Source organism: Papaver somniferum, chromosome 10 (assembly GCF_003573695.1).
Source record: "Papaver somniferum cultivar HN1 chromosome 10, ASM357369v1, whole genome shotgun sequence".
NCBI lineage: Eukaryota > Viridiplantae > Streptophyta > Magnoliopsida > Ranunculales > Papaveraceae > Papaver > Papaver somniferum.
Genome location: NC_039367.1, coordinates 88,893,723 through 88,920,059, shown reverse-complemented (window position 1 = coordinate 88,920,059; position 26,337 = coordinate 88,893,723). Strand labels below are relative to the sequence as shown.

The 26,337-nt window shown below is 38.2% G+C and overlaps 1 protein-coding gene across 1 annotated transcript; it reads left to right on the top strand.

Moving 5' to 3' along the window:
* Nucleotides 1–23,499: 23,499 nt before the first annotated feature.
* LOC113318178 (histone H2B.7-like) lies at nt 23,500–23,960 on the top strand. Its single transcript, XM_026566312.1, has one exon. The coding sequence runs from the start codon at nt 23,526–23,528 to the stop codon at nt 23,958–23,960; it is 435 nt and encodes a 144-aa protein (XP_026422097.1). The 5' UTR covers nt 23,500–23,525.
* Nucleotides 23,961–26,337: the final 2,377 nt, after the last annotated feature.

The following is a 26,337-nucleotide window of genomic DNA, read 5'->3' as shown; positions in this document are numbered from 1 at the left end:
TGCCGGTATGGCTGCTTCCGCCATGGTATTCATACCACGTCCATGCTGGCATCGAGCTTTTTCAGCTGCAAAAATGGTGGATTCGAAGAAAAAAAATCAAATTTTCAACCTCTTAGCAACAATTCTCTCTTCACAATCATCCTCCATTTTCACCAAAATAATTTCCCTCTCAAATTTTCTTTCCCTCCTTCTACTCTCACCTCACTCAACCAAACACAAATAATAATACACACTAATTATTTATCAAATAATCTTAAGATTTTACTAATTATTATTAATCACTAATCCTGATTAGTGAGGGGTAGATTAGAAATTACTTAAAATACTTAGATAAGGGGTGACCCTGATTTGATATTTGGATCCCGTTTTTGTCCTTTTCCTATATCCCCAATCGCGCGTTCCAAAAAAACTCCTGTTGAGGGTATCCATTTTTGTGTGTGATGTTTTTAAGAATGACAAAACATGTCATTTGATAAGTTGTCATGGAATCAGCAATATGTCTGATCATGACCGCTTTTCCTGGAGGGGAGAGATGTATTCCCTTCCATCCTGGAAATCTCCCTTTTAATTTTTCAAAAATAGGTTCAAAACACTGGATTTTGGACCTATGAGTGAACAACGGCATCCCCAGATACTTATCCTCTAATTTAATCCTTCCCACTATCATTATTTCAATTAGCTCCCTAGCAGTCCTATTATCAACACTTTTCCCGAAACAAATCCCGGATTTTTGGTAGTTTATTAATTGGCCAGATCCTTCACTAAATGACTCTAGGATTTTTAAGAGATTTTTATATTCTTTTTTTTGTGTGGCTCTAGCAAAAATAAGACAACCATATGCAAACAACATATGACTTATCGAAGGGGACCCAACAGCTACTTTTATTCCATGTAATTTTCTCCTTTCCTCCGCATGCTTAAGGACTCTAGAGAGCCCTTCCATGCATAAGATGAAGAGGTACGACGATAGGGGGTCTCCCTGACGCAGCCATCTGGAGGGTTTAAAGAAAGAAGTAGGGGATCCATTTATTAGAACTGCCGAAGTTGTGGGTCCAATACATTGGGCTATTAGATCACACCAATGTTCCCCAAAACCAAGTTTTTTTAGAGTTTGAAGGAGGAATTCACATTCCACTCTATCGAAAATTTTGGACATATCAATCTTTAGACCCATATATCGTATTCTAGGTTTAGGACTGCATATGAAATTGAAAATAGTTTTTACAAACAAAAATCTAGGATAGACTACTTTACGCAATATGATAAAAACACTCATTTTTTCCATAATTCGGTGAAACTTAAAAACATGTATAACACCATTCATACTATTAGGGATGATCAGGGTAATTGGTTGGAAAATAGGGAACGGGTTGTTACTCTTCTTTCTAAGCATTTTAAAAATATCTACAACTGTACAAATTCTAATAATACGGATACAGAGGAAGATCTAAAAATTGTTAAACCAATCATTACTAATGACATTAATGTTGATTTAGTAGTTATTCCAACTAGTGAAGAAATTCAAGACACTGTTAAAAATATGTCCCCTTGGAATTCTCCGGGACCTGATGGTTTCCCTCCAGGTTTCTTTAGAGATAATTGGGAGGAGGTTGAGTCTGAAGTTGTTTCTCATGTTCAAAACTTTTTCAGGACTAACGACTTAAACAGACAAATCATTCTTTTATTACCTTAATTCCTAAAACTGAATTAAAAACCCATCTACTCCTCATGATTTCAGACCCACTCTCTGGTTTCTCCTTAAACCAATACAAGACTCTCTGGTTTCGCCTTTTCGGTCATCTTTTATAGCTAATAGGAAAATTCATGATAATATAATAATCACTCATGAAATTCTTCACTTTTTTAAAAAGAATAAGAAAAAACTAAAAATGGTTATATGGCTATTAAACTTGATCTTTCCAAAGCTTTTGATAGGTTGGTTTTTCACAACTCACAAAAGTTTTGGGTGGTGGAACCAACAATAAAATGGAATTCTAAAGATTGCAAAAGTTTGAAGCTGGCTGGTATGAATCACAAGATAATTCACAACTCAGTAAATGGGGGAAAATGAAACATTTGGTTGTTTTGGAATGCTTCAATCACAACTCCAACAATTGTATCCATTATAAAACAAGTAATTACTGTAAATGTGGGGGGTTTCCTTGTTTCTGGAGTACATGATACTTCTTTGACAGTGGATAGAAGAGAATTATGGACTGAATTGGAATTAGTTAGTAATATGGATTTACCATGGATGCTAATTGGTGATTTTAATACAGTTTTAAGTGCAGATGAGAAGATGGGTGGTAGGGCTCCCCTGAGGGTTGCAATGCAAGATTTTCATGAAGCTATGAATGCATGCAGTTTAATACAAGCACCTAGTTCAGCTCTGCAATATACTTGGTGTAACAATATAGCAGGTGGTAAAAGAATTGTTTGTACCTTGGATATGGCTTTTTACAATTTAAAGTGGATTGAAAAGTACCCAGATTGGAGTTATAAAGTGGGAGTGAGAAATGTATCTGATCATAGTCCTTTATTGGGCTCTTGTTTAATGGTTCCTAAGCCAAAAATGCGCCATTTAGGGTTTTAAAAGTTTGGCTTGAACATGAAGATTTCAAGAGAGTAATACAGGAAGTGTGGAATGAGGAGATGAGTGGTAATCCTATTTTTGTCTTTATGCAGAGAATGAAGAAACTGAAACTGAAAATTAAGGAGTGGAATTGGAGTGTATTTGGGGATGTTAGAGTTAAATTAGCTGAAGTAGAAAGAGAGGATTTAAATGCTACTCTGGTATCAGATAAAGACCCAAGAAATATTAACTTGTTGAATAATCTGGTCATGGCTAAAGGAAGACAAGAGATTCTGACACAACAACATCAATCTATACTTCAGCAAAAGTCAAGAGAACACTGGATAAAGTAAGGAGCACCAAATATCAGATTTTTTCATACTTCTATTAAGTTTAGATAGACTGCAAATGCTATAACAGAGCTTGAAGATGAGTCTGGGGCTATTATAACTGATCAGTATATGGTTGCATCCACTTTGAAGAATTATTTTAAGGACAAATTTAAATTTAAAGAGGTTTTTTCAACGAATGCATATAGTGCTCCTGGTCCAGATGGATTTCCGGGTTTTTTCTACAGATATGCTTGGGAGTTTATAGGGGAAGGAGTAATAAATACTATCAGATATTGCTGGAAAAGAGGTTTCATGCCAAGAGGACTGAATTCTAACTTCTTATTTCTACTTCCAAAAGTTAAGGGTGCTAGAAGACCAAATCAATTCAGACCAATTGGCCTTAGTAACTTCAGTTTCAAAATTTTCGCAAAAATTATGACTACTAGGATGTATGGATTGGTGGGGAAGGTTATATCAGAGCAACAAGGTGCCTTTCTAAAAGGCAGATGCATACAAGAGCAGATAGTCTTGGCATCTGAGATGATAAATGAGATTGATACTAAGAGGAGAGGGGGAATGTAGGGCTAAAATTGGATATCACCCAAGATTATGATTCCCTGAGTTGGGAATTTTTATTTGAAGTCATGAGAAGATTTGGTTTTTCACAGAATTGTGTGAAGTGGTTGCATCAATTGTTTATCTCAGCAAGAATATCAGTGTTGATCAATGGTGGACCTGTGGGTTTTTTTGAGGTGAGTAGAGGATTGAGGCAAGGTGACCCACTGTCACCAATCCTTTTTGTCATAGATGAAGATGCACTGAGTAGGAGATTGAGTAAAATGCTAGAGGAAAATAAAATAATGCCAATGGTAAACATCAGAGGAGTGCACCAACCCATATCTTATTTGCTGATGATGTCTTTTTATTCTTTAATGGTCATAAAAGAAATATTCAAAAGGTGATGAAATTGTTACAAGAATATCAGTCATCCCCAAGTCAAGTAATAAACCAAATGAAGAGTAAATTGTTTGTGGGTGGTGTTAGTGAAGAAAGGAAACAACAAATTGTTGTTGAATGTCAGATGAATCCGTCTCAGTTCCCAGATAAATATTTGGGAGTTATCTTACATCCTGGAAGAGTGAAAACAAGCACTGTTTGGGGGCGGTGGAAATGCTACAGGGTAGGCTTGCAAGCTGGATTGGTAAAATATTATCTTTCAAAGATAGAATAACATTAATCAAATCTATATTAAGTAGCATTGCAATCTACAATATGTCAATATATAAGTGGCTTGTAAGTGTGGTGAAGATTTGTGAAAGATTGATAAGGAACTTCTTATGGACTGGAGACCCATATGATTGAAAATGTGTAACTCTTAAGTGGGATGAATCTTGTGCACCACTGGAGGAGGGGGGACTTGTTATAAGAAGGATGGAAGTGATCAATAAGTCACTGTTAATGAAAATGGTGTGGAAATTTCGGACTTCTGATGCATAATGGGCCAGGTTTATGAGGGCAAAAATTTACATTGTAAATGGAGAATGGATTTCAGGGTATAAGGAGTCATCAGTATGGAATGACTTAAAATGGGTTATTGATGAAGTAAGACGAAATACAAGATGGATCACAGACAATGGTGACCAAATCTCAGTATGGAGGGATGCTTGGATCAAAGAAAAACCTCTTGTGGAACTTTACCCAAATGATGAATATATTATGCAAAATGCTAATATGAAGGTGGCTGACCTAATTGTAGATGGTGAATGGCTAGCTCCCTGCAATAAATCATACATTGATAAGTTGTGATGGTGCATCTAGGGGGAATCCTGGTGTTGCAGGTTATGGATTTGTGTGCATAAGTGATCAAGGTGAGTTTATCTACGCTGAAGCTAAAGGCTTAGGTATAGCAACAAACTTCATTGCGGAAATTATGGCTATTGTTGGAGCAGCAGAATGGGCATTGGTAAATAATAAGGTTAATATATGCATTCACTCAGATTCAAGTGCAACAATCAAATCTTACACCTCATGGAAACTTCCTTGGTTCATTATGACAAGATGCAAAAGAATAAAAGAGCTACTAAGGAGTATTCAATTTGTACATAACTTGAGAGAAATAAATTTCTCTGCAGATTCACTTGCAAAGAGAGGTGCAGGTTTAGAAAGGGGGGTGAGTCAAATTTTTACTACTAGACCAAATTTCTTGTCAGCAATGGAATCTCCTGACAGAGTATACTATAGGTTCTGCTGAATCTTATGGGCTTGGGCTTGCATTTTAAGCTTAGTTTTTTTATTCAGTTTCATATTTTTCTTGGTTTTGTACCTTGTCTATTTTTTTTTGATTAAAACGTTTGGTCTGTAATTTTCTACAATGAGTAATGAAAATTGAATTGATTGAGCAAAAAAAAAAAGATAATAATCGTTCTACAATGAGTAATGAAAATTGAATCGTTTTAAATCTACAGATAAAAAAAAAGAGCTATTCTGCGTTTTACGCTATTCAGATTAGCGTTGGGCGCTTTTATTATTGGCGTTTTCCATCTTCTAGCGCGCTATTCTGAATAGCGTTTTACGCTAATCTGATTAGCGCTTCCATGTATTCCATAAACCATCCCACGGAATCATGGAACGTGGCTTCGAAAAACCGTGGAAGACCCCAACTTGGAAGCCATTAGACTTGACATTCCACATTTTTTCCATACATGGAATAGTTTGGATTCCACAACAAGACTTACTCTCATTCACCAAGAGGCACATATTCGTGAACCCTCTGGTGGCCCACGTCAATGAAATAAATGGACAACTGAATCTCTTCAAGGAGTTCAAAGTGGATTCTAAGGAACGGGTAGATATCTATCGCAACTTTCGGGCACACTTTTTTTTTTGAGCAAAGAAGGGGATTTTATTGAACTAAAACTCAAGGATACAAGATACAAGTCTAGAAAGCAGCAAACAAACAAAAACAAGACCTAAAGCTAATTCTTGCTTTCTGCAGCTAAAATACTTGCAATAGCATTTGGAGGCTCATCCGGCCAAATTTGAGACCTAATACTGGTTCTAGATAATTTTGCAAGCTTGTATGCTACAGTGCTACAAGACCTTTTTTGGAAAACAACTTGACAAGACTCTAATTGTTGAAGCATTTCTTGATACTCTAAGATGATGTTTTGATCTTCCCATTTGAAACATTCAACACTACCATTACAACTGCTAATAACTGACCTATTATCCCCTTCTATAATAACTTATTGGAGATGCATATATTTAATCCAATGAATATCTCTGAGCAACACCAAAGCTTCAGCTTTATTCACATCGCTGGCTCTTGTTGAGAAGGCCATTGTTTCCAAGAACTTCCCTGTAAAATCGCGAGCAATTAGAGCAAAACTAGCATTAGTATTCTGAGATACAAAGGAAGCATCAATATTAATTTTTATCCAATTTTCAGGGGGTTTTCTCCAAGTCTCCTGATGACTAGAGCAAGATCTATCTTGATTTTTTTCTTGCTTTTCAGAATTGTTCAAGTGCAAGCTATTAACATAAACTATAATTCTGTGCACTATGTTTCTAGGATGATGAGATTTATTTTCATGCAGTTTTTCACATCTATCTTTCCATAAATGCAATAAGGTACATGAAGCTAGACAAGCTAGATTGTTATTAGTGGCTTCCAGATAATGGTCATCTGCAAACCAGGATATTATCCAATTTTTTGTAGAAGTATGCATGCTCTTGACTGGTGGAGAGCTGCTGATATACCAAACCAAACAACATCTGAGAATCTGAAGTTACAAAGGAGATGAGTACTGGTTTCTTCCTCTTCATTGCAGAAAGTGCAGAGACTGCTAACTTCTTTCTTGTATTTGTTGATTCTTGTATTTACTGGGAGGATGTCATGGCAGCACTTCCATAAGAATTGATGGACTTTATAAGGAACTTCCAGATGCCATAGCTTGAGCCATTGAGATTCTTGTAAAGAATTTATTTGTTGTGGTTGTTGTTGATTCTGATTTTTCATAATGTCTCTGTATAGAGAGTTTGAAGTAAACTTGCCACAACTGATTATATACCATCTCAATTTATCTTTTCCTTTGGAGGGGATTCTGATATGGAGAATATTTCTTACCTAATCACTTGTAAATTGCTCTTGTACTTTAGACATACTCCAACTTTTTGTATTTTGATATATGAGGTCTAAAACTCTTAAATTGGTATTGATTTGAGAATCTGGAGTAGTATCTGAATCTTCAGATTTCTTAAATCATCTGTGTTTGTGAGCATATATACAGAGGATCCATCTCCTATTTCCCATATGTAATTAGACTTTATGAATTGAAGACCTTTTTGAATACTTTGCCAAATCCAAGAGCCTCTTTTTTTTGAAGTATCATCAACCAAAAGTTCCTTGCTTTCAAAATACCTTGCCTCCAATATTTTGTACCACATAGCTTGTTGATCATGTATCAGCCTCTAAGCAAGCTTAGCTAGAAGAGACAGATTAACCACCTTTAAATTTTTGATCCCCAACCCTCCATATCTTTTTGGTATGTTAATCTTCTTCCATGAAATGATGTTTCCTCCCTTAGTATTCTTCTTACTCCAGAAGTAGTTTCTTTGAATTCTTTCCATTCTTATTATAGTCTTATCTGGAACCTCAAATAGACCCATTTGGTAGTTAGCTATTGTACTGAGTGAAGCTTGAATTTGTATAGTTATGCCAGCTTGGGAAGTCAGTTTTCCATGCCAAGTTTGTAATCTGTTTCCCATTTTATCCACTGCTGAATCAAAAAACTTGTCTTTACTTCTAGGAATTTTCAGAAGAGTTCCTAAATACTTCTCTTTGTCATCCATTCTTTTCATCTGCAACATTTCTGTGATTTCTTCACAAGTCTCCTTCTTAAGCTTTTTGCTGAAGAACACACTGGACTTTTCCAAGTTTACCATCTGACCTGAAGAAGAAGTGAATTTTTGAATTATATTTTTTAAGTTGTTGATGGACCTTGTTGTTGCTTTTGAGAATAGAATGCAGTCATCTGGTGTGACAGGCAAAGAAGCACAGAAGCTTGCAAGTATACAAGGCCAAGTTATGATATAGAAGGTAAGCAGGGGAAAGTCCACAGGGAGTGGGAGCAAACTAGAGAGAAACCTAAGCTAACAATGGAGATAGGGAACTATGGCAGTGAGCAAAGCAAGGTAATGTGGCAGATTCAAAGAACTAAAACAGTTACACAACAAAGCAGCACAGCAGAATAACAATAGCAGGGAACCAAGGCTATAAGCCAAGGGCAAGGTGAGGATTGTGCACTGATTTCAGTGCACAACAGCTACAAATTGCAGGAATTTAAACAAGAAAAACAGGCAAGGAGAATAACTGATCAGGAAGCAAAATAGAACTGAAAAGAGGTGACTGCAAAGGGATTGGTGGTTAAGCCAAGGCTTAGGATCCACCTTGTGTCCTAATCAAACAACATGTTTCTAGGTTGAGTTTGATCCTATGCATACATCTAGAAATAGAAGAATACTAAATTGCTCAATAGTTTGCCCCTAGCATTGGCTGTCTTTTGACAGCACAGCCAATCACAGGCACTATGAGCATTGGTATCTCCCATTTGCTCAATCAAAACATACATCAGGAGAACTATCCTATCAACCTGTCAATTGACAGTACACAAGGCTTCAACTGAGCCTTAGCTTAGTGCTACTTAGCTCATGCTCAACATGTTACAAACACAAGCATTCATCATACAGAAATAATTCAAACATAACATAACAATCAACTGTTAATTGCATAAGAAGACTGAAATTGAAATTCATTAACTAAAAATTGTCTCAATTCTCTACTGGCTAATCCAGAGAGATACACAGTTCCTTTCACACACACCACATAATACCAATTTATACCCCCCAATTATCAATTTAGGGTTCACAGCCCCTTTTCCCCAAAAACAGAAAATTAGGTAAATTTGGTTTACCTAATTTTGATGAGATACTCACTCCATCTCGTCGACCCACTCTTCTTCTGCTTCTCCTGGGTCATCTCCTGCTCCAATTGCTGCTCTAACATCAACTTATATCTTCAATTTCTCACCTAGGGTTTCAGTGATGAGAGATGAGAAATTGAGGAGATTAGTTGATGAAAAAGAGGTAAAACGTGATAGTGATGATGGGTTTAGGTGTGGTGGTGGTAGAGTGATTTGGGGAGAAGATGGTGGAGTGATTTGGGGAGAAGATGGTGGTACTGTTGCAGAGAGGGGGGGGGGAAGATGGTGTCGATGGGGTTTGAGGAAGGGTGTGTTTGGCGATGGGTATAGGTATTAGGTACTAGGATGTTGAGCAGGTGTAGAGGATTTTGATGTTTCGCGAAGCTGGACCGATGGATGGGAAGATGGTAGGTGGATCTGACGGCGATGCGGAGGCAGGCGATGAGCGACCGTCGGATGAAGAGATACAACGAAACGAACGGTACTTGATGGAGTTAGGTACTGTAGTGTATGGCGGAGATATCAAACTTCGATGCACATCAAGGGAGCGACCGTCGGATGCTTCTGAGAACTGATCTGACGGCTGAAGACGCAAGCGGGTATGGATTTGGGTTTTAGGCTTTTGGGTATAGAATATGGGTTTGGGAAATGAGTTTGGGCTTGGAAAACCTTGAGCCCACTTCTTCTTTAAGAACAACTTTCTTCTTCTTGAGCCCATTTCCAGCTTTTTGGACGTGCACTCCATTCTTTGCGGCTTCCTTGCGTAATTTCTCCCGGCTTTTCACTACTTTTCTGCTCTTTTTGCTCCGCAAGTCATCCAGACTTTATTTATTACCTAAAAATGCAAAATTAATTAATAAAAATATTTATTCTTGAAAACAATGAAAATACAGAATATGGGATAAAATGTAGAATTAATGCATAAAAGATGAGTTAAATGCCAACAAAAAGGGATAAATATATACATTATTTGGCACTCATCAAATACCCCCAAACCTGAATTTTACTTGTCCTCAAGTAAAACAAAACTAAGGAAATCCTAACTATACCACTGTCGCTGGTCTCTCGAATGCATTTAGCGTATGCACTAAGCCTTTTAAACCACTAAGTGTCCCTAGTGGACGAGTTGAAGTCTCGTGAAGGTTTGCTTATAACGTACCTACAAAGTTCTAGGTCAAAATATAAGCTCAGATTCCATCAAATGTGGCATGTGCAAAACAGTTTAGCTCACAGCAAAATGGAGATGTCAATCTAGCTATCGAAGGCACAATCCTAGCACTGATAACAAAAAAAGACATGTGATAAGAGTGTAAAGTGTATCTACACATGTGTAAAGAAAGATCTGAAGTTATGACTACTAATCACCAAGAGATAGTTTCTCAGGCTAAGAACTGAGGTCGAAATCTAGCTAGCTGTCCGGACTTTACGAGAATTGTGAATGAGTTGGAGGTATTTCACAATTACTCGCGTTGTACATCAATGGCATACACCCTCCTTTCTTATTACAATAAACAAAGATGACTCTTTACATGACTCTTATTTACATTGACTACTCTCTTTATTTTTGGAACAAGAGATGATGGAATTGATAAATACTTGATTTTTTTTTTTTTTTTTTTTTTTTTTTTTTTTTAAGGAAACACTTTTGATACATATACAAAAGGAAACAAAAATTACATGACACTTTGCAAGAGGTAGCCCTTTTTGATGCACCCAGTTAAATTCGATGGTTGTCTTTCTTAATGTAACCTCCACCTTCTATCCCAACCAACCAAAGAACAAGCTAGTCAAGTTTCGTTCAGTATTCTAAAGTGATTGGCAATCGTAACTTCCTATCAAACACCTTGAAGATCGAGGCCATACATGTATTGGTAGATCGTGCGCGTGCAAATTTCTTATCACTATGTGAATTGTGCTAGAATCAGGGTGCCTAAATATCTAGACTAAGACTCCTAATAAAATACATATTTGCACAAGAGTCAACATTTCAAGGTAAATGAGCTCCATTTTTATGATTTTTTTTTTTTTAATTTTTTTTTTGAATTTTTCAATTTTTTTCAAAAAGAAGAAGGAGTTCGTTTTCAATTATGGCAAATTATCATGGTATCTACTCTATACCCCCAAACCTAAACTAAACATTGTCCTCAATGTTTCAAAATATGGAAAGAATTATAAAACAATATATGAAGAGGAACATGCTGAGTAGAGTAAAAGGAGAGAGAATACCCGATTGTACGGCGGAAGCTCGATTAAAACTCCGTTATTCAAGGCAAAAATCCATCATATTAGGAGTCACAATGGATGAGCACAAAATATACAAAAGGAAATTTAACTAACACATTATCTACAAGAAAATTTGGTTTTTAATGGGATTGGACTTTTTGGAAAAAATTTGGTTTTGTTGGGAAACATTTGGTTTTGATGGGAAAACGAAAAAATTTTGGTTTTTAGGGAAAGATTTGGAAAACTTTTTGGTTATTTAGGGAAAGAGTGGACCAGTTTAGTCCACATAGACTGGGTCCTCCAGGTTGGTTGTTTCAATGTCGGGTGGAAATGGCTCAAGGAATGGCTTTAATCTCTGCCCGTTGACTTTGAAAACGTTCTTGTTGGAGACATCCTCCAGCTCTACAGCTCCATGAGGAAAAACTGTGCGTACTAGGTACGGTCCCTTCCATCTGGAACGCAGTTTTCCTGGAAAAAGATGTAATCGGGAGTCATACAGCAAGACTTTCTGACCAGGAGTGAAGGATTTGCGCAGAATACGCTTATCATGAAATATCTTCATCTTTGCTTGTACAGCTTGGCACTGTCATAAGCCTCATTTCTCAATTCTTCCAACTCGTTGAGTTGAAGTTTCCGTTGAATTCCAGCTTCGTCCAGAGAGAGTTCAGCTCTTTGATTGCCCAGTAGGCACGATGTTCTAATTCCACAGGTAGATGGCACGGCTTTCCATACACTAGACGATAGGGGGACATGCCAATTGGTGTCTTATAAGCTGTTCTATAGGCCCACAAAGCATCATTCAATCTCAATGACCAATCTTTCCTGGACGGGTTGACCGTCTTCTCCAGAATGTGCTTAATTTCCCTATTAGACACTTCCACTTGTCCACTAGTCTGAGGGTGGTACGGAGTAGCAACCTTGTGAGTTATGCCATACTTGCGTACTAAAGACTCAAAGTACTTGTTACGAAAATGTGAACCGCCGTCACTGATGATAGCTCTAGGGGTACCAAAACGTGCAAATATGTTTCCTTTAGAAATGAAAGTACCACCTTGTGGTCATTTGTTCTGGTTGCTATGGCTTCTACCCACTTAGAAACGTAATCAACTGCGACTAGGATGTACAACTTGCTGTCAGACATGGGAAATGGACCCATGAAGTCTATCCCCCAAACATCAAAAATCTCCACAATCAAAATGGGGTTCAATGGCATCATGTTTCTCCTCGAAATGCTTCCTAGCTTTTGACAGCGTTCACAAGCAACACAATAATCATGGCAATCCTTGAACAATGATGGCCAATAGAATCCACACTGCAAGATCTTTGCAGCGGTTTTCTTGGCACTGAAATGGCCTCCACATGCTTGGTCATGACAGAAAGATATCACATCTTTCTGTTCAGTGTTGGGGACACATCTCCTAATGATTTGGTCTGGGCAGTACTTAAACAAATATGGGTCATCCCAAAGGAAATGTTTGACTTCAGCCAGGAATTTAGAGCGGTCTTGTCTCGACCAACGTGAGGGCATCCTACCTGTAGCGAGGTAGTTAACAATATCAGCAAACCAAGGAAGGTCTGAGATAGACATCAGCTGTTCATCTGGGAATGATTCTCTAATCAGCTCACATTCATCAATAGACTCTAAAGTTAATCTAGACAAATGATCAGCAACCACATTCTCACAACCTTTCTTATCACGGATTTCGAGATCGAATTCCTGTAATAAGAGTATCCATCGAATAAGGCGAGCTTTAGCATCCTTCTTGGAAAGAAGATACTTCAAAGCCGCATGGTCTGTGTATATGATGATCTTAGACCCTATCAGATAAGATCTAAACTTGTCTAATGCGAAAACGACGGCAAGCAATTCCTTCTCGGTAGTTGAATAATTGAGTTGGGCATCATTAAGGGTTTTGCTAGCATAGTATATCACATATGGTAGTCTATCAACTCGCTGTCCTAAAACAGCACCAACAGCATAATCAGAGGCATCACACATAAGTTCGAACGGAAGCTTCCAATCGGGTGGTCGGACTATAGGAGCGGTGGTGAGAAGGGTTTTTAATTCCTCCCATGCCTTCACACAAGCAGCATCGAAATTGAAGGCAACATCTTTGGAGAGAAGACTGCACAGAGGTCTGGAGATTTTGCTGAAATCTTTGATGAATCGCCGGTAAAAACCAGCATGACCTAGAAATGATCTGATCTCCTTCACAGAGCAAGGTTGTGGTAGATGTTGAATGAGGTCAACTTTAGCTTTATCCACTTCAATTCCTTTTCTGAGATGATGTGTCCTAGAACTATTCCTGAATTCACCATAAAATGGCATTTTTCCCAATTTAGAACAAGGTTCTTTTCTTTACATCTGGATATCACGAGGGCAAGATGCTTCAAACATTCGTCAAACGAGGAACCAAAAACAGAGAAATCATCCATAAAGATCTCGAGAAAACTATCTATCATGTCAGAAAAAATGCTCATCATGCAACGCTGAAAAGTAGCAGGTGCATTACACAACCCGAAGGGCATACGTCTATAAGCAAACGTCCCAAATGGACACGTGAATGTAGTTTTTTCCTGATCTTCCGGAGCAATGTGAATTTGGTTATAACCGGAAAAGCCATCTAGAAAACAGTAGTGACTGTGTCCCACACGTTCTAGCATTTGGTCAATGAAAGGGAGCGGGAAGTGATCCTTCCTTGTTACTGTGTTCAACTTCCTGTAGTCGATGCATACTCGCCATCCTGTGGTTGTACGAGTAGGGACTAATTCATTCTTGTCGTTCTGAACTACAGTAATGCCTGACTTCTTAGGCACAACTTGAATGGGACTAACCCATTTGCTATCGGGAATTGGGTATATGATACCCGCATCAAGTAGTTTCAGGATCTCTCCTTTGACTACATCTCTCATGTTAGGATTAAGTCTCCTTTGCATTTCCCTCGATGGTTTGGCATTCTCTTCAAGGTTAATGTGGTGCATGCAAATGGTGGGACTAATTCCTTTGAGATCTGAGATGGTCCATCCTAAGGCCTCTTTGTGTTCCTTAAGTACTTCTAAAAGCTTACTTTCCTGTTCCGTGTCTAAACATGATGAAATAATGACAGGTAAAGTATCAGAAGAACCTAGGAATGCGTACTTCAACGTACTAGGCAATGTTTTCAATTCAAGCTTGGGTGGCTCAACAATGGATGGAATAAGCTTGGAATCAGAGAGTAGGGGTGGTTCCACTTCATATTTCCTTTCAGTGACGTCCATTTGAGGTACAGATTCGAGCAGAGATAGGACGTCACTACAGTATGCATCATCATAGGAATCAGGGTTAAAGTTCTCCATACATGCTTGAAAGGGGTCGACGGATAGAATGTTAGTCAACGAATCTTGCATTAATCCTTCAATCATATTAACTTCATGCACATCATCATCATCAAGATTCACAGGTTGTTGACTAATATCGAACACATTCAATTCTACCGTCATGTTACCAAAAGACAGTTTTAACACTCCATTCCGACATTAATGATCGCGTTGGACGTAGCCAAGAAAGGACGTCCTAAGATGACAGGAATGTGACAGTCTGGGTTTTGTACAGGTTGAGTGTCTAAGACAATGAAGTCTACGGGAAAATAGAATTTGTCAACCTTGATCAAAACGTCTTCGACCACTCCACGAGGAATCTTGACAGATCGGTCTGCCAGTTGTAGAGTGATAGATGTTGGTTTCAACTCCCCAAGACCTAACTGCTCATAAACAGAATATGGCAGTAGGTTAACACTTGCACCTAGGTCTAATAACGCTTTATTGACCGTGTGTTCTCCTATAGTGCAAGAAATTGTTGGACATCCTGGATCCCTAAACTTGGGTGGAGTTTTGTTCAGAATGATGGAACTACCTGCTCAGCTAAGAAAGCACGTTTTTGCACATTGAGCTTGCGCTTTTGAGTGCACAAGTCTTTGAGGAATTTGGCATAAGCAGGGATTTGCTTGATTGCTTCAAGAAAAGGAATGTTGATGTTGACTCTCTTGAACAGATCTAACATCTCATTGTAATGGGTACTTTTCTGTTGATAGATCAATCTTTGAGGAAATGGGGCAACAGAATGAGTTGGCAAAGGGACATTCACAGCAGTAGAATTGTCAGATTTTCCAACTTGCTCAGATTCTTTGGTTTTCTGGGGTTGTGGAGACAGCTGTGGAATTTGTATCAGATTCATTAGGTTCGCCCACGTTGTTCTCGATGACTTTACCACTTCGGAGGGTGGTAATGGCATGGATTGATCAGGTGAGGTTTCAGTGCAGGATGTTGTGCCTGTTTGAAATATCCTCTTTGGATTTTGTTGGGGTTGGCTCGGAAGTTTACCCTTTTCTCTCTCAACATTTGATCCATCTTTTGATCTAGATTTTTCTGACTTTGCATCAAACTCTGGAACATTTCCTCTAGGGTGGATAATCTCTTGTCGGTATTGTGTTGAGGATATGATTGTTGTTGAGAGTTTGATTGTTGTTGAGGGTTTCTCGGGTGTTGATAACCTTGATTGTTCTGATATCCCTGATTGTTTTGATAGCTCTGATTGGGTTGAGATGGTCCTCCTTGAGTGGGTCCTTTTGACCATGAAAAGTTAGGGTGGTTTCTCCATCCTGGATTGTAGGTCTGTGAATAAGGGTTATGCTCTGGTTTTTGAAACATGGCATGTGCCTGTTCAAGCCTAGACTCCTGGACTGCAAGCAAATCTGGACAATTTTGGAATTGATGGTTGGGGTCGTTACAAGCAGCACAAACAGACGAAGCGACATGTTCTCGGAGAGTAGTGGTGGAAGGTTTTGAATTTTTATGTAGTTCTAACTCTTCTAATCTCCTAACTATTGATGCCATGTTTGCTCTCCCTCAAAATCCGCTTCAATCCTAAAAGCCTTTGCTTCGGATGTAGTCTTTCTGGTTTCACGGATGGATTCCCACTGTTGCGTCTTTTCAGCTACTTCAATCAAGAAGTCCCAAGACGCGTCAGCAGTTTTATCTACGAATAGACCATTACACATCGACTCAACCGTTGTTCGGGTGGACACATCTAGACCTTCATACAAAATTTGCACAAGTCTCCATTTTTCAAAACCATGATGGGGACATTGGAGCAATAATTCATTGAATCTCTCCAGGTATCTAGCTAAGGTCTCACCTTCTAATTGCACAAAGCTATTCAGACTTTGACGAATTGTCGCAGTCTTGTGGTTCGGGAAAAACTTTTTGAAAAACTCCTTTATGAGGTCATCCCATGTCATGATGGATTGAGGCTGTAAAGCATAGAGCCAGGCCTTTGCCTTATCTTTCAGGGAGAAAGGAAAAAGCCTTAACTTCAGGGTTTCGTCGGTCATTTGAGTGAAACGCAGAGTTCCACAAATTTCCTCGAATTCTCTCACGTGGTGGTACGGGTTTTCATTCTCAACACCTCTAAAAATAGGAAGCATCTGTATTGTGCTTGATTTCAGCTCATAATGGCCATTAGCCTCGGGTAGCAAAATACAAGAAGGTTGACTGGCTCTAGTTGGGTACATATAATCCTTGAGGGTACGGGGTTCTCCCATTGTTTCTGGTTGATCTGGACTGTCTCCCTCAGAACTTAGAATTTCGATAGGTTCGTCTGGGTTAATTCTAACAAGTCTGTTTGTCTGGTCTCTGTAGGTCACAATCATGTCCTAGTAGGTACCTTAACTAACATGTTGGTCAGACAGAGCAATCGGAAACAATTTGGCCCACAAGGGTTATGAAGATTTGGTTTTGAATGGGTTTTGGTAACAAGGGATTTTGTTTTTGGTTTAAAATTGGGCTTTGGAAAATTTTTGAACTAAACCTAGCATAAATTAGCACAACTCATAAAAGAAAATAAAAACAATAATAATAATTAAGACAAACCCATAAAAGAAAAAGAAAAAAAAAAAAAAAAAAAAAAAAAAAAAAAAAAATAATAATTACAGTCCCAATATAAAAAAAAAAGAAAAAGAAAATAAATAAAAATTATTACAATCCCAAATAAATAATTAAATTAATTATTACAAGCCCGAATTTGAATTTAAATGAGGCCCAAGTGGGTTAACTCATGGGTTAGGCTTACTTGTTTTTTGGAGGGAAGCCCAAAAATAGGCTTTTAGTCCCCTTTTAGTTGCACAGCCCAGTTGGGCTTTAGGATCGTCCTAAGCTCACGCTTAAGCCCAGCAGCAATTGAAGTGACTCAGCAACACAAGCCCAGCAGAATCTGCAGCGAAGCCCAGCAGAGAATGAGGTTACTAAGCCCAGCTCAGTTGGTTCAAAGCCCAGCAGCAGAGGTTGCACAAGCCCGGCAGCAAAGAAATAGGCGAGCCCAGTTGACAGCTTCAGTTGGCAGCCCAGTTGGCAACCCAGTTGACAGCTTCAGCAGCAGGCTTTGGCTTGGCAGCAGGCTTGGCAGCAACACCAGCAGCAGCAGCAACAGCAGCAGGCTTTGGCTTGGCAGCAGCAACAGCAGCTCAGGTAACAGCAGATGGCAGCACCACTCCCCGGCAGCGGCGCCAAAAACTTGGTGTGACAGGCAAAGAAGCACAGAAGCTTGCAAGTATACAAGGCCAAGTTATGATATAGAAGGTAAGCAGGGGAAAGTCCACAGGGAGTGGGAGCAAACTAGAGAGAAACCTAAGCTAACAATGGAGACAGGGCACTATGTCAGTGAGCAAAGCAAGGTAATGTGGCAGATTCAAAGAACTAAAACAGTTACACAACAAAGCAGCACAGCAGAATAACAATAGCAGGGAACCAAGGCTATAAGCCAAGGGCAAGGTGAGGATTGTGCACTGATTTCAGTGCACAACAGCTACAAATTGCAGGAATTTAAACAAGAAAAACAGGCAAGGAGAATAACTGATCAGGAAGCAAAATAGAACTGAAAAGAGGTGACTGCAAAGGGATTGGTGGTTAAGCCAAGGCTTAGGATCCACCTTGTGTCCTAATCAAACAACATGTTTCTAGGTTGAGTTTGATCCTATGCATACATATAGAAATAGAAGAATACTAAATTGCTCAATAGTTTGCCCCTAGCATTGGCTGTCTTTTGACAGCACAGCCAATCACAGGCACTATGAGCATTGGTATCTCCCATTTGCTCAATCAAAACTACATCAGAGAACTATCCTAGCAACCTGTCAATTGACAGTACACAAGGCTTCAACTGAGCCTTAGCTTAGTGCTACTTAGCTCATGCTCAACATGTTACAAACACAAGCATTCATCATACAGAAATAATTCAAACATAACATAACAATCAACTGTTAATTGCATAAGAAGACTGAAATTGAAATTCATTAACTAAAATTGTCTCAATTCTCTACTGGCTAATCCAGAGAGATACACAGTGCCTTTCACACACACCACATAATACCAATTTATACCCCCCAATTCAATTTAGGGTTCACAGCCCCTTTTCCCCAAAAACAAAATTAGGTAAATTTGGTTTACCTAATTTTGATGAGATACTCACTCCATCTCGTCGACCCACTCTCTTCTTTCTTCTCTGGGTCATCTCCTGCTCCAATTGCTGCTCTAACATCAACTTATATCTTCAATTTCTCACCTAGGGTTTCAGTGATGAGGATGAGAAATTGAGGAGATTAGTTGATGAAAAAGAGGTAAAACGTGATAGTGATGATGGGTTTAGGTGTGGTGGTAGAGTGATTTGGGGAGAAGATGGTGGAGTGATTTGGGGAGAAGATGGTGGTACTGTTGCAGAGAGGGGGGGGGGGGAAGATGGTGTCGATGGGTTTGAGGAAGGGTGTGTTTGGCGATGGGTATAGGTATTAGGTACTAGGGTGTTGAGCAGGTGTAGAGGATTTTGATGTTTCGCGAAGCTGGACCGATGGATGGGAAGATGGTAGGTGGATCTGACGGCGATGCGGAGGCAGGCGATGAGCGACCGTCGGATGAAGAGATACAACGAAACGAACGGTACTTGATGGAGTTAGGTACTGTAGTGTATGGCGGAGATATCAAACTTCGATGCACATCAAGGGAGCGACCGTCGGATGCTTCTGAGAACTGATCTGACGGCTGAAGACGCAAGCGGGTATGGATTTGGGTTTTAGGCTTTTGGGTATAGAATATGGGTTTGGGAAATGAGTTTGGGCTTGGAAAACCTTGAGCCCACTTCTTCTTTAAGAACAACTTTCTTCTTCTTGAGCCCATTTCCAGCTTTTTGGACGTGCACTCCATTCTTTGCGGCTTCCTTGCGTAATTTCTCCCGGCTTTTCACTACTTTTCTGCTCTTTTTGCTCCGCAAGTCATCCAGACTTTATTTATTACCTAAAAATGCAAAATTAATTAATAAAAATATTTATTCTTGAAAACAATGAAAATACAGAATATGGGATAAAATGTAGAATTAATGCATAAAAGATGAGTTAAATGCCAACAAAAAGGGATAAATATATACATTATTTGGCACTCATCATCATCTGCAAACAACAAATGAGAAACTACATGCCCTGTTTTTGCTGGGATAACTGGTTCAATGATCCTTTGTTTTGCAGCATCTGTGAGCAGTCTACTGAAACCTTCCATGCAAAGAATAAAGAGATATGGAGAGATGGAGTCCTCTCGATGGATAGAAGTATTCCATTGGTGATCCATTAATAAGAATAGAAATTTTTGATGTGCTTATGCAGTGATGAATGAGTTGACACTACTTTTGAGAAAAACTCAACTGAATCATAATTTCTTATAAGAAGTCCCATTATATTCTATCAAAAGCTTTGGCCATGTCCAGCTTGATGCCAATAACACCCTGATTAGCTTTAGTAGTATTCATATAGTGCATCATCTCATGAGCAATGATAACATTATCATGAATGTTTCTTCCTGGTACATAAGCATCCTACCAAGGTGAAATGATCTTGTATAGGATGGGTTTTAATCTGGTAGCTAATAATTTTGTGATGGTTTTGTAAGTGATGTTGCACAAACTTATAGGTCTCAGCTCATTGGGTTTGATGACTATTTCTTTTTTTTGGAATAAGAACTTGATAGGTTTCATTTATGTTGGCTGGGAAAGAACCATGAATAAAAAAGTTTGAATCATTTATGTTACCTCTCTTCCCACGTCTATGCTCCAAGTATGCTGATAAAATCCTGCTTGATACCCATCTGGACATGGAGAAGCCCAAGGATTGATGCTGAACATTACTTTTTTAACTTCTTCTTCAGTTGGTATTTGAATTAGCTTATGGTTTTCTTCTTCAGTGACACAGGAGTTGATAAGTTGAAGTACATCTGAGTCTATTCTGTGACTTGAAGAATTATAAGTGCTCTTGAAATAATTTGTAAGCGGAGAAGAAATTTCCTCCTTGGTAGAAATTCAATTTTCTTCTTCATTCAACAAAGTATCAATCTGATTCCTTTTCCTCCTGTAATTTGCTTTTGACTGAAAGAGTTTATTATTTATGTCTTCTTGCTTTAATATATTCTCTCTAGCTTGTTGATACTGGATTGCTGCTTTCTTGTCATACCACAAATTTAGTTATGCTTTCAAGCTCTTGAGTATGCTGATGTCTAGATTATTCTTATTCTTAGCATTCTGAATTCTTCTCTGTATCTTCTTAATTTCAGTGTTGACATTCCCAAATACATGATGATTCCATTTTTCGAAAGCTGTTATTGTTGCTTGAAGTTTCCTTGAAATATCCATGTCTTTATTCTCACCAGCATTCCAAGTTTCTGCAATTACCTCTTTACAATTGGGGTGAGTAAACCACACTTTACAGAATATTTTAATTTTTTGGGTTTTGATTTGTTGTTGGATGGGTATGTAGGAGAATAGGTGCATGGTCAGATCCATGTGGGATGAGATTATTTATGACTGAGTTGGGAAAAGAGAGGAACCAGCTGTTGTTAGCCAAAGATCTATCAATTCTAGTTCTGACATTTTCCCCTAATTTTCTTTGATTTTTCCATGCAAATGATGAGCCTGTGAAAGGGATATCTCTCAGACCATGATAGTCTATGGTGTCATGAACAATTTTGTACGAAGGTGACGGGTTTGTGCTAAAACTTTGCTTTTCTGATGAATATAAAGTGATGTTGAGATCTCCCAGAATGACCCATGAAATTGATAGCATTTCTCCAAACTCCAGAATGAATTTCCATTGCTCTTCCCTTTCTTTCTTGTAATGAGAACCTGGTGTGGATGGAAAGAAGCACAGAAGCTTGCAAGTATACAAGGCCAAGTTATGATATAGAAGGTAAGCAGGGGAAAGTCCACAGGGAGTGGGAGCAAACTAGAGAGTTTCCTAAGCTAGCAATGGAGACAGAGCACAAGACACTAAGGCGGAAAGCAAGGAACCAAGGATGAGAGCCAAGGGCAGGGGGATTTTGTGCACTATTTTCAGTGCACAACAACTTCAAAAAGCAAGAAAAACAGACAAGCAAAACAACAAGGGAAGTAAACTGAAATTATAAGTGATTGCAAAGGATTTGTGGCTAAGCCAAATCTTAGGATCCACCTTGTGGCCTAATCAAATAACATGTTTCTAGGTTGAGTTTGATCCTATGCATACATCTAGAAATGGAAGAATACTAAATTGCTCAATAGTTTGCCCCTAGCATTGGCTGTCTTTTGACAGAACAGCCAATCACAGGCACTATGAGCATTGGTATCTCCCATTTGCTCAAGCAAAACAGTGCATGGAAGTAACTATCCTAGCTTCTAGTCATTTGACAGTGCACAAGGCTTCAGCTGAGCCTTGGCCTGATGCTGTTTAGCTCATGCTAAACATGGTATAGCAACACACATTCATTATATGTGATAATTTAGACACAATTAGCAACATTCAAGATAAAATTCTAGAAACAACATGCAAAATTAACTGTCAACAGTGATGCAAAAATCAGAAATTGGAATTGCAAAATTAAAATTGTTCTAATTCTCTACTGGCTAGTCCAGAGATATCCAATTTTACAACCCCTAACACCCTTTTATAGTTACAACAAAATAAATTCCAAATCCCCCAAATCAGTAAAATTAGGGTTGTTGAACCTCACCTAAATTGATGCAATTTCTTCCAATTGATGTCGACCCATACCTTGTAATCTCTTCCTGCTCCATTCCCACGCGCCAATTGCTTCATCTATCAACCTAATTCACCAAATCCAACCCTAGCAGTGATGAGGATGGTGGAGTTGTTGAAATAGATTAATAGGTGATGGGGGTATTGAGGGATATGATGGATTGTGGTTGTTGTGGGGAGTTGTTGATGGAGAAGGAGGTGGCGATGGAACTGGTACGGCAGAGTAGGTGGTGGTGGTTCTGCAAACAGGGTATGGTGGTGAAGGAGAGCTCGATGGAAGAAAGAAGAAGGGGTAGTTTGTTTGGGTTATATGTTTCTGGTACTATGGTGTTAAGCGGGCGTATCGAGTTTGATGATCTGCGACGCTGAGCCGTGGGATGTGGAGTTGATAGAACAATCTGACGGCGAGATGGAGTGAAGCTTGTAGCGACCGTTGGATTATATAATACAACAAAATCAACGACGCCAGATGGAGTTAGGTGTTGTAGTGTTAGGCGGAGATATCAAACTTCGATGCACAGCAAGGGAGCGACCGTCGGATGCTTCTGAGAACTGATCTGACGGCTGAAGACGCAAGCGGGTATGGATTTGGGTTTTAGGCTTTTGGGTATAGAATATGGGTTTGGGAAATGAGTTTGGGCTTGGAAAACCTTGAGCCCACTTCTTCTTTAAGAACAACTTTCTTCTTCTTGAGCCCATTTCCAGCTTTTTGGACGTGCGCTCCATTCTTTGCGGCTTCCTTGCGTAATTCCTCCCGGCTTTTCACTACTTTTCTGCTCTATTCCGCTCCGCAATTCATCCAGACTTTATTTATTACCTAAAAATGCAAAATTAAGTAAGAAAAATATTTATTCTTGAAAACAATGAAAATACAGAATATGGGATAAAATGTAGAATTAATGCACAAAAGATGAGTTAAATGCCAACAAAAAGGGATAAATATATACAATATTTGGCACTCATCAGAACCATATAAACAAGGCAACATCCATTTTTTTTCTTGAAACAAACAGTAAGATGCATCGTGTTACCGTCCAAGACTTGCCACATAGGGGATCCGTACGAGACAAAGTGAACGAATCAGACTCTAGTCACTCTAAAACACCGTTTTATAAAGCCAATCTGAGCCTCCATTGCCTATAAGTTTTAACTATAATCAACGGTTAATATTATCGATCCGTATGAAACAGAACAAGCCAATCAAGTTCCAGAAGCATCAATATATAATAAAATTCCAAAGTCCACTCTGAATCATCACATCACCGTTTACTTTTTATCTCCCTGATTGTCTCGCTCACCCAATAATTTTTTTTCAGATTTCCTTCAAGCATTTTCTGTAATGGCACCCAAAGCAGAGAAAAAACCAGCAGAGAAGAAACCCGCTGAAGAGAAGAAAGCAGAGAAAGCACCAGCAGAGAAGAAACCCAGAGCCAAGAAGAAGTTACCAAGCAAGGATGCTTCAACAGCAGATAAGAAGAAGAAAAAATCAAAGAAATCTGTTGAGACTTACAAGATCTACATCTTCAAAGTTCTGAAACAAGTTCATCCTGATATTGGTATTTCTAGCAAAGCTATGGGAATCATGAACAGTTTCATTAATGATATCTTTGAGAAACTTGCTGCTGAATCATCCAGATTAGCAAGGTATAACAAGAAACCAACTATTACTTCTCGAGAGATTCAAATTGCTGTTCGTCTTGTTCTTCCTGGTGAATTAGCTAAACATGCTGTTTCTGAGGGTACTAAAGCTGTTACTAAGTTTACTAGTTCTTAATCGATGTTTCTGTTTTTTTAGGTTTTTTGGGGTTTCTTTTGTTCTAGTGGTTTCAGTCTGGGGATTAGGGTTTCATATGTGTAAGTAGTAGTCTAATCAATCAATTATCACATTCAATATCTTGCAGTGGAATCAAATGTGTCAAAATTTTGATATGAATCTATTGAAACTCAATTTGGTATCTGGAAATGTTTGATTTGTCTAAATAATGCTTTACCACGTTCTTTGACTGTGATTACATGATGATTTTTGGTATAATTTTTCTCTTTTCTACACTGTTTTCAGTATATTTCCAATTTTCAAACAAAATAGACCCAATCAAAGAAAACAAAACAAGATTTGAGACTTTGTTGGTTACGTTTTGCAAATTCACTAGTTAATCAGGCAGAGTTATATCAGAATGTTTATTGGAAGGTGTAGTTCAGGTTGTTCTAATTATATGCCCTTAGCTTAAAGCTGTTACAAAATCCTTGTTTCTCTGAACAACAGAAATACTATGATTTTTCTTTCTGTTCTCATGTGTTTGGGGATTAACGTTTCATATGTATTAGATCTTATGTAATAAATTAATTTTAAATTAAAATTTCTTGTTACTGAAATTAGTGGTCTAAATTTAGACATATGGTGAAAAAATTCTTGTTACTAGTTCTCAATTTTGGGGTCGTGCCCTTGCAATTTCATTTGAGTTAACATTTGAGACCAATGTCAACCAAGTAAATGCTGATAAAGTTATGTTACTGTGGATGGGGAGACAGGTATACAGTATTTTCACCATAGGTCTTCACATTATGATTGTTGATCCCAAGTGTTCAAAATTCTCCCTTTTGTTCTTTTGTGGCAATTGACGCCTCTGCAGCATCGAGGGTTCAGGTGTGGCTGTGCTGCTTCATTTGTTGGTTGGATTGAGGATCCAACAATTGTATCTGTGGCAGTGGTAGGTGTAGCAGTTGTAGGTGTAGGGGTATCTGTTCCATGAGCTTGACTTAATTCATCCATGCCAGCTTATCACTGAGAAAACAAATTTAAGTGCTGAAAAATTAAATAAGAACTGAAATGAAACTGAAATGAAATAAGAACTCAACTGAAAAATTAAATAAGAAACTTGATCCATCCATATTCCATACTTATAAAATGAAGAAGAAATAAGAACTTCATAACTGGACATTATTCAAGGAGCATTGAGCTATGTTATAAAAAATAAGAACTGGACATTGTTCTAAGCATAACTGCATAAGTTCTAAGCATAATTTCATTAATCATAACTGCATAAGTTACAAATTCTAAGCATTATTTATGTGAGCTCTGTTATGATTAGGATTGCTGGGGCATCTTTTAAAGTGCTTCCACAAGGCAGAAGTTCCATTTCTGAACATGTTAGCCCTATAAGTCCTTCCACAATAATTGCAAGTGGCTTCTTCAACATTTCTCCGAGTGAAATGGCGCCATATTTCCATCACTGACAAGAGGAAAGACTTTTAATGATAACAAAAATATACAGCAAAAATTACTCAAAACTGAGTATGCAGCATAACAATTCAAGGAGCATTGAGATAAAATTTAGACACATTTGGTTCATCGAACAACTTATGAAGTAAATGGCATAGCCCATAATTACTATCACACACACATTACACAAGCAAGCTGCTAGATTAAGTAGGAAGCACTATATATGCATGTTAATGTGAAAGAATGAAAGTTGTGTAACTTTTTACACAGACAAATATGAGAAACATTTCAACCATCATAAAATTAAAAACTCAAAACATCATAAAATTAAAAACTGAAAACAACAAAATTGGTTAGATCCAAAGATCTAAAAGAAGTTAAAAGAACACTCAAACAGTATTAATTAAAAAAATTATAAAAAGCCTAAAGAAATACAAAGTACCTTAATGGGTTTCCTTCAGCTTCTTCCTTGAATCCTTTCCCTTCGTCTTCTCCCTGACGTGATTGATAACTTACCCTGTGAAACTGAAACCCTAAATTAAATTAATCAAAAGTCCTAGGATCATCCATAACTCGACTTCATATAGAAATCCATAGTCCCAGGATTAAAATTGGAGAATAAAAAAAGCAAAAAAAATAAAAAACTTACACAAATCAAATCATTGAAATCACTGACTTTTTCTCATTCTTCTTCTGGATCGAGAGGTGTTGTTCGGTGTTCCATGTTCACTGATTAATGGAGTTCACTTTCAGACTTCAGAGAATCAGAGACTCAAGAACTCAGTTCTCTCTCTATATCAGTCTCTCAGAGGGAAGAGTTGAACTCGAAGACGGAAAAGAAAAACGAAAATGAGAAAGAGAGAAACCCTATCGTTAAGGTACTATATATACCCCCCCCCCCTCTTAATATAACGGCTATATTTGTTCAGTA

What these genes read in the sequence shown, in the direction of transcription:
- LOC113318178 (XM_026566312.1), top strand. Translation starts at nt 23,526, where the DNA reads ATGGCACCCAAAGCAGAGAAAAAACCAGCAGAGAAGAAACCCGCTGAA.